The sequence below is a fragment of the Sphaeramia orbicularis genome, chromosome 12 (assembly GCF_902148855.1).
Source record: "Sphaeramia orbicularis chromosome 12, fSphaOr1.1, whole genome shotgun sequence".
NCBI lineage: Eukaryota > Metazoa > Chordata > Actinopteri > Kurtiformes > Apogonidae > Sphaeramia > Sphaeramia orbicularis.
In genome coordinates, this window is record NC_043968.1 from 33,537,119 (window position 1) to 33,552,419 (window position 15,301).

Here is a 15,301-nt window from a genome sequence, read left to right on the forward strand (position 1 = left end):
GTTAAAATTTGGTATGTTCCTCCTTAGCCCATGTCCTACCCACAGACAGACACACACACACACACACACACACACACACACAGGAAAGACTCCCTTGAGTATAAACAAAGAAGGAAGAACAGATCAGGGAATAATGATATGAACCGAAAGGGATCCTCTTTTTTTTTTTTGTTTCATCTCTGAGAGGTCAGAGGTCAGGTTCAGATCCCATCCAGAGTAACCAGAGCCAGTGCTGAGAGAGGGGAGCAACAAACACAGAGACGGGGATGGGTCTCAGAAGGCCATAAGGTCCGCCTGAAAATATTATTCCCCATACAACCATAAGTCACAGCCACCATGGAGGATTTGATGTCTGTTTGTCTCTTCAGTCTGTTTGACCTGTTTGCACTGAAATACAGTGGAAAGAAACAAATCCAACCACAAACATGGACACAGTTAGTAATACACTAATAAAACTGCACACACCACAATATACGCTCCTGTCTACATTTCTACACATTTCCAACATTCTCAGGCTAATGTACAACATAACTGTGCCTTTTTTGGGATTTGAGTTTATGGTTATGTTTGAAGACATCATAATGGCCCTGGTGGCCTGTGTGATCATGTAGCAGAAACATAAGTATTGCTGAAACACTTAAACAAAAGGAAGAAAATGTAAACTATCTTCAGAACAGAGTTAGAGGCTTGTTACAGCCATGAAGGAGGTTATGAGATCTTTTGTGTGATTTTGTCTCTGTCAGCAGGATTGCACACAAACTGCACAGCAATGCTTTCATGAATTTTGGTGGAAGCGTAGAGGACAAGGATGAACCCCATGTGAATTAAGATGTTTGACTGAATTACAGGACCGCAGAGCCTCAGAGATTAAGTAAACTTTTACTTAGTGGACCACAATGCATCATCTCTTAGATTCAGCTTTATATTCTATGTGAGTGGGGACGACAGACGTGGATGAATAAAATTTAAAAAGCGAGAGGACAGAGAATAGAGAAAAGAGAGTCTAAAGCAGGCCTTGAAGACAAAAAAATCAATTGTGTCCCTAATGTCTGGTAAATATAGACAACAAGAAAAACAGAATGAGGGGCAAAGAAATCAAAGAAAATGATAAAAGCACGTCCAGTGAGATAACAAGCGAGTTTAAAGACAAGAGCAGCAAAACAGCACTTTCAGTGTCTGTGTATAAAGCTTGTTGGCTCTGAGACAGCGTCCCTTTTCCATCTCTGTCTTTCGCAGAATGAATAGAAGGATTTGTTTGTTGTCAGTGGTAGAACTAAAGGACAACAAAGTGATTCGAGTTGTGTGTGTGTGTGTGTGTGGGGGGGGGGGGGTCATGCATGTCTATTGGACGACAGTTAATAATGTACAAGTGTTTATTGAGTTCCTGTCTCTTGACAGGTCTATCCAGAATACCAATTTGCCTCTTTATGCCTTTGTTCCTCTGTGCTTCTCACTCTGTCACTGTCTTTCTCATCAGTTTGTCAGTTACATTAATTTTAAATGAACCCGATGCTCAAAACTAGCATTTAATGTGTCACTGATGCTTTCAGCAGGGACATTAGCATTCTTTACCATTAATCCTGTCACTATTAGGGTGTTTTTACTGAAGTGCTGTTGTTGGCATAGATTTGCATATGGATAGTTGTGACATTTCCCTATCGCATTGGAGGGACAGACATTCAGATTTACAAAAACAATTAAGCGCTCACTCACCAGTTAAAACAAAACCTGCAAGCTTGATTTGCTGCAACTACTGAACTACAGCAGAAACAATGTGTTTCCCTGTTTGTTTTTCACTCTCTCAATAAAATTAAAGCAGACATATTAAATGTGTATACAGGAAAATAAGACCTACATACATACCCAAACATGTGACCTGTATCTGTGATACTTCATGAGAAGTGTGTTGGCTTCTATTTTGAGCGTAATTTTAATCCAGATTATATAGTATATCTGACCCATTAATCTGCTGGCTGTTAGCTGCTTCTTCGCTCAGGGCTTTACATAATCTCTAGGACTATCTATCTATCTATCTATCTATCTATCTATCTATCTATCTATCTATCTATCTATCTATCTATCTATCTATCTATGTCTGTCAGTCAGTCTGTCTGTCTGTCTGTCTGTCTGTCTGTCTGGTAATCCATTAATCCTGTCATGCAAATAATCTCTATTTTATGAAGGGATACACAAATGGATTCTTATATAAGTACATTTCATTAACACTCAACCTACAATTTATCAGTTTGCTTTGTGTGTTTGGAAGAAAGACATTTAAGAAGTTTATTCAAGAAAATACAAATAATTTAATTAATAGGGTGGAGTGTGTTAATTTGATCATTTCGCAAGGAAGCAAGCCTTTCTAAGCAAACGCTTAGACATTCACTATGTTGACTTTTTCCAACATTGGGATAATTTTTTTTATACCGATGACGGTGACGACACACGTCCAAGCAGACAGACAAACAATCTGTCCAATAAAGTGTGGCTCTTCTTCAGCCGTACATCCAGCTAAGCCAATGGAAGTCCAATTCCTGGTGAATTCTACCCAATCAGAGGCCGGTATATTGTAGAAGAGGCGGGCTTATCTCTCCGTTGGCTTTGCCCAGTCCGGATGTTCCCCAGTAGCGAATAACGAACAGCAGTGTGTGAATGTGGCAACCGAGGTAGACAGGGAGGGGTAGATAGACTGACCAGACCGGGTTTTTGTCTTTTTGCGTTAATTTTATTTTCTTATACACCCAAGAGTCTACGGTTTATGTTAGGTCACGCTCGTAAACTTGTTTATACGGCTGAAAACCGGGCCGCCGCCGCTTTTATTTGGGACTAATCGTTACCGTTGTGAAAGCAGCCCAGAAGAAAGAAGGAAAGGGAGAAACAACATGGGGCGATAATAAAAAAAAAAAAAAAAAAAAAAAAAAAAAGGTGTTGTGTTGTGAACCGACGATGACTCCCTGGGAAGATCCGTGAAGATTATTTATTTTTATCCCCCCCTATTCCTTTCCCCCTGTGTCTTTTTTGTTGTTGTTTTATTTTAATATCCACTCCTCCCTAGCTACTTGGGAGGCTATTTTTAAGGAAAAAAGGCAACGGGATACGTTACGAGAGGACTTAAAGATGGACCAAGCCGGCATCCTGAGAAAGTTTATCCAAGGGGTGAAGGCCATGAGCGAAGGGGACGAGGAGAGGGGAGAGGACAACTTCGGCAGCGACTTTATGGTGGGTCAAACATACCAGGAGCCTCCTAGCCTCCTCACCCTCCTGTCTGTCTGGTCTCCATTCTTGTGTCAGACTTCTCTTCCTCCATAATGTCCACCTTTCGTCCACGCTGACCCCCTGTTTCCCACCCTCTCACCCCCCCACCTCCTCCCTCCCGTCTCTCCCCGTCTCCTGACTCCCTGTATCCCCCAGGAGGTGAGACAGGGGCGGACACACTGCCCTCTTCCTTTTCCTCCCATTTCCAGGCTTTACATGGCGGCCTAGTATTGTCTCCCAAACCACAGACCGGCTGCTGTTTCTTTAAAATGAAGAAAACAGTCAAATCACACACATTCACGTCACTTCGCAGCCTCTGGCTATTTTTTAAATGGCGTTGTTATTGTTAAGCGGGTATTACAGGTAAATGCTAAACTGAAGTGCAGCATGTTTGTGGCTATTTGCTTACAGCTCCAGTCTGTTAAGCATGACTTATTGTTAGGCTACAGTGCACTGAAGAGAAGAGGCGAATATTCTGCCCCCAGACTAAGCATTATTTCATGCATCTCCAATGGATCATCTGTAATACTCTTGTGCATTTTCTTGGCAATAGAATATAAGAAACATTTACAACATAAGCCATGTAGAGCCATTTGTTTTGAGACTATTAGAGGAAACTAATGTATTAATTTGTGAAATACTCATACAAACTCAGTGAAAGTAGAACTAAATGCACTCTTCTTGTATTTGGTTGTATGAGTTTGTTCATGTGCAGTACACAAACTAGCACCAGGAGCTGTAAAATGATAGTGATTATCAGTCATAGGTTTACTGTTGTTGTGTTGCAATTCTGGACTCAAAATAGGACTTCTCCCAGGCTTGTGAAATACGTAAATATCAGCAGCATGAATGGCAGCTCAATACTGTAGTATTTGTGTCATCTTTTGTACCGTTTTTAATCAGCAGTGGTAGGAAATGTTGACCGAAGTGAAGAGTGCATGCAGCCTAGTGTCAGTATATTTAATGCACAGTTCATTTAAGATCTGAATTTATAAAAGTGCAAGTGTGACTTAAAACAACCCATTAGCTGAGCCACTATTAGATAGGTCTTAGTTGCAGTTAAACTCACAGCAGCCAGTAATCTTTATGTTCCTTTGAGATTACATCAAAGGGAATGAAGTATTTTGATTTGTTTTGTTGTTAGGTACTTTGATTGTGTGGTAACTTTTTCTCTTTTAGCCTACAGTTGCAAACACACACTTGCCTCTCCCTACTTCATGCAAGCTGCTTGCTGGAGCTTGCAACATTCTTTCTTGGCCCATTTCATAACATTTTGTCCTGGCTTTCAATCCAGAGCCTTATCAACTCTTGGGCACACTTTGGATAAAAGCTATACAACCGCACTGGCTCAGTCTCTGAAATAAGACACATAACTTATTCTTATTTGAAAGTATGGAGTAGGCCTATATGCGTTTGAGTCAAATTGTATTCAGGTTGCTTGGCCTCCTCTGTCATTTGAGTGTGTGTTTCAGAAAAGAAGGAGTAGCAGATATTGTGCAAAAACCACTGGGGTGTGTGAGAGGTATTTAGGAAGTGGTTTATGGATGATGGGAAGAGTAGAAGAATCTAGGACTAGATTGTCACTGACTTATTTACAGGTCATTAATTTCTTAATTCAAGTCAGTAGAATTACACTTATCTCCTGAACTCTCATTGTAATACCAGGTACTTATTAATAATACCTTGAAATAAATAATGACATTTTTCTTAAATTTCTGTGTGCAAGTTTACTGACTGCAGGTAACATGTTGTATGTACTCTACACATATACTATAAGCTTGTTTTTGTGCTACTCTGCCTGTATTTGATGAGTTTATGTTTTAAGTTACAACCTACTATAGCTACAGTCCTCTGTTGTCAGAAATCAGGATGCAGAAACAGCCTTGTTGATTGACATTGCGCATGTCCAAATAAAGTGACATTTTAGTCATGGCCATGGCCAATGTTTATCTGTTGTTTTTATTTAAAGCTCCTTCAGAAATTTGTGTGATTTAGTGTGAGCTCATTCAAAGAGTTATTAGGAAGTCTAAGCCCTCTAGCAGTTCATGGTTTTATAATAAAGATTTGTTTGTTTCTCTGGCCCAGAAAGAGAAATAAATATTAACATCAGATAAATAAACTGAAAATAACATTGGTTTTTGCATCAGCCAATATTTTCACAGTTTGGTGCATCCTCCAGAGAAACCATTGTAAAACCCTCTGAACTTTAAAAATCTTGTTGAGTTATGATATGTTGAGCGTTTCTTTCTCAATTTTTGTAGATTTTTGTAGGTCCTGAAGATGACAGCCTTCATTTTTATCCCACACCCTCTTTTCAAACATACAGAATACTGCTGATTGTTTGCTCGACTTTAATTACCAATGTTTTGTGACCATTCAGGTAGTAATTACTTACAGTAATTTCTTTCGGTGAAGCATTTTTCCTGTTGACTTTTAGGCTACATCCTTTCACACACTAACTTGGCTCTTAAACTCCATGTTTGGGGTAGTCAGAACACCGTAGACTATCTAACTGCTTTAATCAAAATTATTTCCCCACCCTGGTTAATTACAGAAATTATTTCTGTGCATGCAGGCCTTCTGAATGCCAGCTTTATTGCATCTGTATAACTAGGTCCTCAAGCTAAATTTGCTCTCAGCTGGCAACATCAGTTAGTGAATTAAGAGATTCATCAGACATTTAAATTATTCAGTAACCACACCAGCTTGTAGACAAGAAAACTTGTTCTGATGGAGCGCAGGTGAATGTGTGCCAGTGTACCAAGCACAATCAAGACTCATCAACCACAGCTAACATGTACTGTACATGCTATAGGTCTGTGCTGGACTCTAGTACCCAATTTTGAGCTTTATATGAAGCTTTCAGTTGCTGGATTTAAACTCAGAATGCCACAAAGGCATGGGGTGTGCTCCTTTTCACACTGAGTCACTAGAAAACCCTGACATAACACCCACTTTAACTGCCTATTGTTGTTTATATATAGCATGTGTTTTATAGACATAATTACAGTGCTCGAGTGGGGCAACGAGTCACAGATTATATGCTTTGTTCAGTACTCTTTTTCTGCTGTTTGATTAAATAGGAACACTTTACATTTATTCAACATGGTATTTAGATGTGAGAAGTATCTTGTCCTGGTATTCAGCCATGATCACAATCCATCTGAAAACGTCTTCAGACCTTTTTCTCAAAATTAGCGTGTCTCCATTGAGTGATGTTAATTTTAGGGATTTCCTGTAGTTCGTATTGAAACACATAACCAACCTGTCTTGTTGATGCAATGTACTTACAGTAATTCTGGTGTGCATAGTGTGGGACAGTAAAACCTCCCATGGAATATAGAGTAAAATGTGATGCAGGATTTGGTTCTGTGGTTAGAGATAGCCAGATATCAAGTGGAGACAGATCATATCAACATAAGTTTTAAAGTGATATTCCAGGTTATTTGAAGATGGCTTTTATGAGGTTTGGTACTTACCTAATTTTGATGTATTACCTGTTGTAGATTGTCTTCAACACACACAGAAACACACAGAACTGGAATAGAAGCAAAGCGCTGTACTGAGGACAGGGCCCAGAGCAAAACAGTATTTTAGCCACTTAAAACAGGCCCTCCTAACCAAGTATGCACTTTCCCTGTTGAACAACGAAGGCATTTCGAAGAGACATGCATTTGTGAGTCAGCAATACATCTGTGGAAGCCCTACTATTTACGATAGCAACATTTTACGATGTATTTTTTAAAGAACTGTTGTGGCATAATTTACTCATGGCAGCACAGTAAACCAATGTTGAGTTGTGGTATTTGGAGAACTCACTTGTAGTGAACTTTGACACACAAATGCATGCCAAGTCAAGGGGGCAGTCACAGTATACGGCCCAAAATGCAGTAAGCTCTAATTTAAACAAATATTATTTTGTGCAGTGCCTTTCACAAAATATTAAAATGTCATAATCCTGTTGGATGGGCAATTGTGATTTGGGATTTACTACATACAAACTGTATGCTGTATCTTTTGGTTTGTTTTTAGTGTTTGAGCTGTCTAGTTCAAATATGCAATCCTGTAGTGTGGATAATTTCATCTGGTGAGTGTCATTTTATGCTAGAACCAACCAACTTCTAGTCTTCCAAACCACCACAATTCTGAAGATTTATTTTATAATTCTATTAATATCTATGCATTAGAAATTTATGCTTATATACAATCTTAACTGCACTGAGGAGGTCTTGTGGTCACTACCCCCTTTTACACAGCACTTCTGTTATGGGAATATTTCGCCTTTATTCCAGAACGACGCTTGTGTAAATGAAATGGTGGATCATTTGGTCCCACCTCTGTCACAGCTCTGTAATGCCTCTGGAGGTAGTAACAGAGCTGTGATAAAGGTGGAATCATGATTCTGGAATTCTGTGTAAAAGGAACACCTCTCATTCTGCTACCAAGGTGTCATTTTGATGACATATTGCGTGTGTGACAATCACGCCAGTTGGATTTTAAAAATTAGCGTGGGCCGTTTGTAGTAAACAAACATATCAACGTGACCCGAAAGATGTCAAACTGGGGAGACGCCGAGATCCATGAGTTGCTGTCACTTCAGGCGGAGGACTCTATCCATACTAACATTTGTGGAATGGTGAAAGACAGACTGACTCTGGAGAGGTTAGAAACACCACTATGCTCAGGGTATTTCCAACACGCAAGTTATACGTCACACTATATGCTGCGCTGCATCACCGCCCCTTTGATTCTGGAACACAGGTCCGCTGTGTAGAAGTCCAGCCTGTCTTCACCTCTGTTACTGTTTTTACTTGGCTGTGGAAATCGGTCATTGGTGAAAAAAAGGTGGGATCACCATCTCACCTTTTTTCAGGGATCTCTGTGTTAAAGTGGCTATTGTCTGCCTACCCATGTCTCTGTCGGTTAGGATGAATAAAAACTACATTTCATCAAATTTGGTAGCAGGATAGGGGATGGGTTCAGGATTCATACATGGATTCTGATCCATGAATAAGCAGGTGGAGACTGGAAATGTTTCTCACTCTCTCTCTAACAATGTAGCACTCCAGAATAATCTACTCAGACTCAGAATGGTCAGTTAACCCAACCAGGGGCACCAGCTGATGTTTGTGGTTTAATAATATTGTGGAATGAGAGGAGGATTGGCAGAGCATTGTGCTGTAGTGCTCTCAGGATATCTTTAATGGGTTATTTAAAGTTGCCAAGACATGTATAGCTACATATGTCTTGTGCTACATTTTATTTATACTCCAGTGTCTTTCCCAAAAATCAAAATATTTGTAGACATTTGTTGGTCATTTTCTTGAAAATGATTAAAGAAATTGTGGGCCCTGCAGATGACTAATGAACTAGCTAGCAGATGCAGACTGGGTTATTATGAGTTCACCAGGGGAAGATTGCCCTCTGTTATCCATGCCATGGGGAGTTCTTTGAGTAATGTGCATGTGTTGTGTTTACTATAATGGTTTGTCTTTTGCTGTGGCATTGAACACATTGACCCAAAATCTTTAATGTTTTCCGAATCCTTTTGTTTAGATGTGCCCATTTTACAGCCTTCATAACTGGCCATTTGTAAAAAAAAAAAAAAAAAAAAAAAGGCTCTTTTACCAAGTTCACTAATAACGGGTTTGGAAAGTCGTGGGTTGACAGAGTCACTTGATAACCACCCTTGTGAAACAAGTAAGATAGCCATTGTTTGGTTTTGTGGAACCATCTATTGCATGGACACTGAAATTTAGTAGAAACTTGCGTCATGAGGCAGACTCCTGGACTCAACATTATATATTTTCTCTGTCATTTCTTCTGTAACCCTTTGTTTAAGGCACCACAGTCAGGCCAGGTTGGTTAACATGAACGTTCAGTGATAATATAGTACATAATATTTTTAAATCTCACAAATAGGGAGAAATCTCTCTATTTAGGCTACTATCTCTGCTTAACAAATATCTAAGTTGCAATTAGCTACAATAACATGAACATCCTAATTCAACTTTAAAATGATAGTTGGGATTTTTGAATAAGGATGAATGAAGTATAGGGGGTATAAAAATGTATGAACAGGAAGGTTTAGGCCATTGTTCTTCATTTATTGCTGAAACGTGTGTATTTTATTTCCCTTGGTAGCTTTAATGCTCTTTTTAATTGAGATTTAGAAAACAGCTGTATTAATTGTGAGTTCAATAGAAGGTTGATTGAACACACACAGCTCTTGATAGACATACAAGCTGAGGGAACTCCGCTAGTGACCCCTGTACAAAGGGAAACTGTAACAATTAGGCCCACATGCAGCCTTAAAACAAACAGGAAACAAGCCTTTTAAAAATACCTCTTGATACTGTATGAATTACTTTTTTAATGCAAGTTTCATTTTAAGATATACAGTGAATGCCAAAACAAAAATATGGAATTTTGCTTATGCAAAATCGGACTTTACTGAAAGGAGAACGAGTGTTGTTAAACACTGTGATTTGGCGTCTGTTCGGTGCCAGGTGTCCCATGGGACACATGAACAGACGTCGGCATATGAACAGATGCCTGAATATTACAGGCTACATATGAGATAGGAGGATGCACTTTAAGTGCCTTTATAGAGGTGTAAAAATCTTCTCACACATTCAAAAGGTGTTGTTAAAAAGTAAGTTTAGTTGGAAATGGGGGTGAAGAAAATTAGCATGATTTAAAGTGGAAAGTAAACTAGAAACACACAACGCAGAAAGTAAACTAGAAACACACAACTTAAAGCAAACCATAAGATGGAAGTGCTGAAAGTGCTTACTGCATGTGTAATGTGATCAGATTTGAGATTGTATCTGAATTCCGTCACTTGCTTACATGTGCTGAGCCTGCTTTTAGGAGCATTGGTCTCAACGTGTGGTTTAGACAGGTTTAAGGCATAGGAGATCAACAGCACATCAAAGAAAGTGAAAATGTGCAAACACAGAATCCATCAAACGTGTCCTGTTGGGCACATATAAAACACTCACAGGTAAGCAAGAAACTTAGATGTGACAATGCCAAATGTGCAAATGTGTATACTCGTGTGTTCCTGTGGGTTTGTGTTTGCGAGGCAACAGTTTTCACCGGCACTGGGGGCTCCCCTTCTCCTCTCACACCTCTGTATGTCAGTACACTTATTGTGCAATTTTAGTGCTTGTACAAATATGTTAGGATTCAGTAGATAATCTCAGCTGTTCTATTTGTGCTGTATACAAACTGTCATAGATAAATACACATCACACTGGCAAAACATACAAGGACTTTTGTGTGCATCAGGCCTTAGTCCCTTTGTGTCGTTCAGTGAAGTTGAGCCTCCAGTAATGTCTGTTTCTTAAGGTGCACTTTTTTATGCTCTATGTAGAAATTATTTAGGATTGTTCAAACAAACACAGTGGAGACAGTCGTACTGACTAAAGGGCAGTAAGGTGTATCTGTACAGACAAGTAGCAGCTAAAGTCATGAAAATAAAGCTTATATTTGTTCTGAAGAAATAGGCTTAATTGTGCAACACCATCATGTACTACAGCCAAGACTTATAATACTCTAAAGCAAAATTCAGATTCTACAATTACTACTTCCACTCAGTTTGGAAATAAGCAGATTGTATCTATAGGCCTACTTGTCCGCGGACACATTAGTGATACGTACAATAATATATGATCCTTTGTTTAGAGATCTGGGTTTTTCTATATGTATGTAAAAGTAATATATGAACACTGTTGAAAAGCTCTTCCCTCAAGGTTTTTTGTTTTCATTTGAGCTACAATGAGGCAAAATGCTATACTCTTGTTTTCTTGTAACAGCTGAGGTAAACTGGCTATTTATCTGATCACATGCTGGACCCATGTTTATGGTGCATATCTTCTGTCATATGTTCTTTTTTAATGTCATTTGCACAAATTTCACGATAAATTTGTATCATTGACTTAATCGATTTGACTTTATTGTTCTGAGCTGCAGTCGTAGTTCAAATAAGAAAAATGTGAAAACCCACTAAAAAAACTAATGCCCTTATTAGGTTGTAAACTTTTATCTTTAAACCTTAAATCTTCTTTTGCTGGCTAAACAGAGAAGTCTGGTTTGTGTGTCCCTGGGCTTTTATTAGCTTGTTTGTGCGTATGTTTGATGTGTGTGCACTGCAGGGGGTCGGCTGCTATTTGTGTGTGTGTGTGTGTGTGTGCGCGCATGTATGTGTTGCAACCACTGTAAGCCCGCTTCATGTTACTGTAACAAGACTTCCCAATTTCTTTGGTGTCACAAGCCTCCTTCTTTCTCACTCACCCCCTCCTACGGCTTAACCCAGAAACCAGCCATTTGCCCCTAAGCTGGGTGTTTCTGAGAAGAGAAGCAACACAATATTTCCGCTGTGGAGTATGTGTGTATTTGTGCTTGTGTCTGAGACTTTTCATGATGAAAGATGGTGGAATCGCCAACAAGGCCAAAGACCTTTATTGATCAAGATAAGAACACACTCACAACATGCAGGAAATTGTGCTGCCATGCCCTCTCAGTATGTACGTGTGACTAGCTGTAGGTGAAAGGAAATGAATACACGGTGGAGTCATCTTGTCTGTAACGACACACATAAATAAACTTGTCAGCGGCATCTGTGTTGCCCAACTGTATTTGAACATACATAGTTTACCCTACTCTCTTAAGAATGAGTCTGAAATGATTGTAAAACCAGTTAGCAAACTGCAAATTGTCTTAGGAATTCACAGAAACATTCGTTCAAATACCAAAAATACATCAAGCATGATTGAGAAAACAGCACGTAGGCATGTTGAAGCCAGAGAATCAGGTTCATAAGCACAAGGCCACAGTTTGGCCCCTATACCGGTTGAGAATATCTAAGCAGCGAAGTGATTAATACACACAAACACAATACACACACTTGTACACAATGAGCTGCTGTCCCAGATGATTGGGATTATATGTGGTTGTCCACATCTGCTTCCTGCTTCAGGCCTAGATTCAGAGCGGGAAAGCTCCACCACCAGTACATGTTTCAGTATATTTAATAAGTTTTCTGATAAATTTAACTACAGCTGAAGAAGACCCATGTGGGTGTGTTTGAGCTCCAGACTTTTTCGTTGATTCTTCTGTAAATGTCCCAATATTTCACCTTATGTCAAGTTTTCAAAGTAATTTCAGACAGAAGTGGAGGACTTACTGTGAAAATAATGTCAGTCAGAGCTTCACAGAAGTAGTCACATGGTAGTCAGCTGCAGGGTAGCGCCACTAGTAGTGGTCCAAGACTCAAGAGACTATCTATAGTCTGAAGTGTATGTCTGCATGCTGTTGTTTTTTCCTCGTTTTTGTCTAATTTTATTGATTTTCTTTTAACCCTCACAGGAGCTCCAGATCTTTAACTGCTCATTTGTTCATATGTCTGGCCACAATATAACACTATTTGTGATGTAATGTTGTTGCATTGTGTTGCCATAAATGGGCTGTATGGGAAATTAGGAATACAATGGAATAACCTTTGGTAATTGTTTTGCATTTATTCACCAGTTTTATTTGACATTTCACCATTTCCTCAGAGTATTTTACTATTTCTTGCATGTTCTTGATACTGTACATGTGTGTGCATGCATGTACAACTTGACTGATAATCTATTACTACATCAAACTTACTCTAAAAAAAAAAAACCTAGGTGGGAGCACTTGTTATCTTGTAAGTTCATGTGTTATTTTCCCTCAAAGTCAGTATTTCTGTCAGCCACTATCAGCCTTAACGTCAGCCAGTACTGATGAATGGGAAAATGCAGATCGATTGGCCCAACCGATTAATGTCTATATTTACATGCATGTCATAGATTTGAACCCCCATAGGAAGTGGGCACCAAGAAGGGATTGTGGTTTTAGATATCTACATGACCAGGCTGCTTTCAGCCCAGCTCAGGTGCTTCCTGCGGTCGATGCGACCATGTTGTAGACCACATACTCACAATGTGTATGCTATTACAAATGCCTGCACCTCAGGTTTGAGACTGATGCATTGCATACATACTGTCTTTGGACAGCTCTAGTTTAAAACATTTTTCCTTGCTTGTAGTGTTTGTAAGTGAATAAATCATGCCGGTTTCTTTTGGGGTTCCTTATGTTTGATGCTGTCATGTTTGCAAACTGACCTGCTGGATCTGTGCCTTGTGTAACAGAGAAGACATGCAATACTCCTGTGAGATGGTTTAGGAGTCAAAAATAAAACGGTGACAGAGTGAGAAGGAAGTCTGATGGCTGATTAAAGGAAAGCACATTGTGCTTTGTGCCAGCGAATAACAGGCTGTTACACCCGTGTCTGTGTATGTGTGTGATTGTTCATGCCCACTCATGCTATCACTGCTCCACTGACCTAAATTGACCAGTAGTCATGCAGTGAAAATGACTTCACAATGCATGTGTGTGTTGTTTGCCTGTTTGTTCAGCTTGGCAACTGATGCTGGTTGTTGGACATAATCTTTGCATTTGATCTTTGGCTAATTAGGAGGTCTCACAAACTCATCACTCTGGACCCCTGACTCATGCTGGTGGCCTGGGTGGGGTTTCATGTTGTTTTGTTCTGAGATGGACCTGATTAGAGAGTGAAACCTGAAAACTTAAAGTAGACAACTGACACGAGGACCTAGTTATAACTAAAACCTAAGCATTTCTCTCTGTCACAAACACTCATCGGTATGTTGCTAAATTTATTATTATACCTCTTCTTTTGCATGTTCCAGTTACTCAGTTGATTTGTTTTCCTGTACAACACACATACATATAAAGATGGCTGCTGAACTTCTTTCTTCTGTAGGCTGGCTTTAATGTCATATAATCTGAAAGAAACTCATGGCCAACATAAAAACTCCAATCAAGCTTCTTGAGCTGTCAGAGGGAGGAAGTGGAGTGACAGATGCATAAAGCCACACAGACCCTTTTAGTCTCTGTGCTGGAGCAGTGCATCTTTTCCCCGAATGCTTGCAGCGCAGGAGAGGGATTTTCTGAGAGCATTGTAAGGGGTGACCTATTTTAGCTTGTATGTGTGTCTGCATGGAAGGTGACCGTCGGTACAGCCTCTGTCACTAGCTCTCGACACCCCCGCTTCCTGACCACACACATACAGGCCTTTTTTTCCTCTGCTGTTTCTGCAGGAGAGCATATTTTCTGCCAATCAGTGTTCACAGCTGAGTTCAAGAAAGAGGATGTGTCGCTCTCTTTATATGTGTGTGTGAATTATTCAGTGTGCCAGGGAAGCACAGCAATGCTGACTTATTCAGCCAGGAGAGAGAAAGTAGGTTAGACCCACTAACAACTACATCTCTCTGTTCATACCTCTCTGTACCTTTTCTGCCTCTTCTCTATCTCCACTAGTCTGTCTTTCTTTTCCTCCTCTCTTATCTCCCATTTTATCTCAATACGTGTATCTGGACAGTAACAGCCCTGGCATCTTTAAGTCATTTTAGACCAAGTCAAGTCATTGTGAAGAAATGTTTCTCTGAGCACATGTGACTCAGACGTACCCTGAAGGGGGTCTGTAAAGCCGGCAGTGGGCATTTAGGGGAAACGCCCTGTATGTGTGGCAGTGGAAGTCAAGCATTCACAGGAAACTGGCAAGTCACGCCGATACAAAATATGAAAGTTGGCTGGGAAAAGAGTGTGCAGGAACGATTTGAGAAGGACTGACATGTATTTAAAAAACATCTGCCTTGATACACGAACATTTGACCGAAGTGTAGGTGATAGTTACTGATCAAAAGATGTCTATCAGCTGTTTGTGTGTTTAATCGTCTTCACATTTTTGCAGGTATAGCCACAGCTGTACTGCGCAGGCGGTTTTGGTTCCTTTTTGTCTTTAAATGTGTGAAAATCAAAGAAAACTTCTCAACGAAAGTTTTCGATCCAAGTTCACTGCAGTTTCAGCACCCGTCCTCATTTACTGTGGTGTCTCGAAGTTGTAGCTCGTACATAATATACCAACAAAAGTAAAAATGTTGAAAATAATGAACTGGCTCCATAGAATCAGATCTAGTGACTGTGAAAATGT

The 15,301-nt window shown here is 39.8% G+C and overlaps 1 protein-coding gene across 3 annotated transcripts in view; it reads left to right on the plus strand.

The window, feature by feature from the left end:
* The first annotated feature begins 2,634 nt into the window (after positions 1-2,634).
* The window catches only part of ptpn12 (protein tyrosine phosphatase non-receptor type 12), a 40,699-nt gene continuing 28,032 nt past the window's right edge, over positions 2,635-15,301 (plus strand). For all 3 annotated transcript variants that reach the window (XM_030148777.1, XM_030148776.1, XM_030148778.1), the window contains exon 1: positions 2,635-3,219. In XM_030148777.1, the coding sequence (XP_030004637.1) occupies positions 3,118-3,219 (102 nt within the window). In that variant the 5' untranslated portion in view covers positions 2,635-3,117. The remainder of the gene's footprint in view (positions 3,220-15,301) is intronic.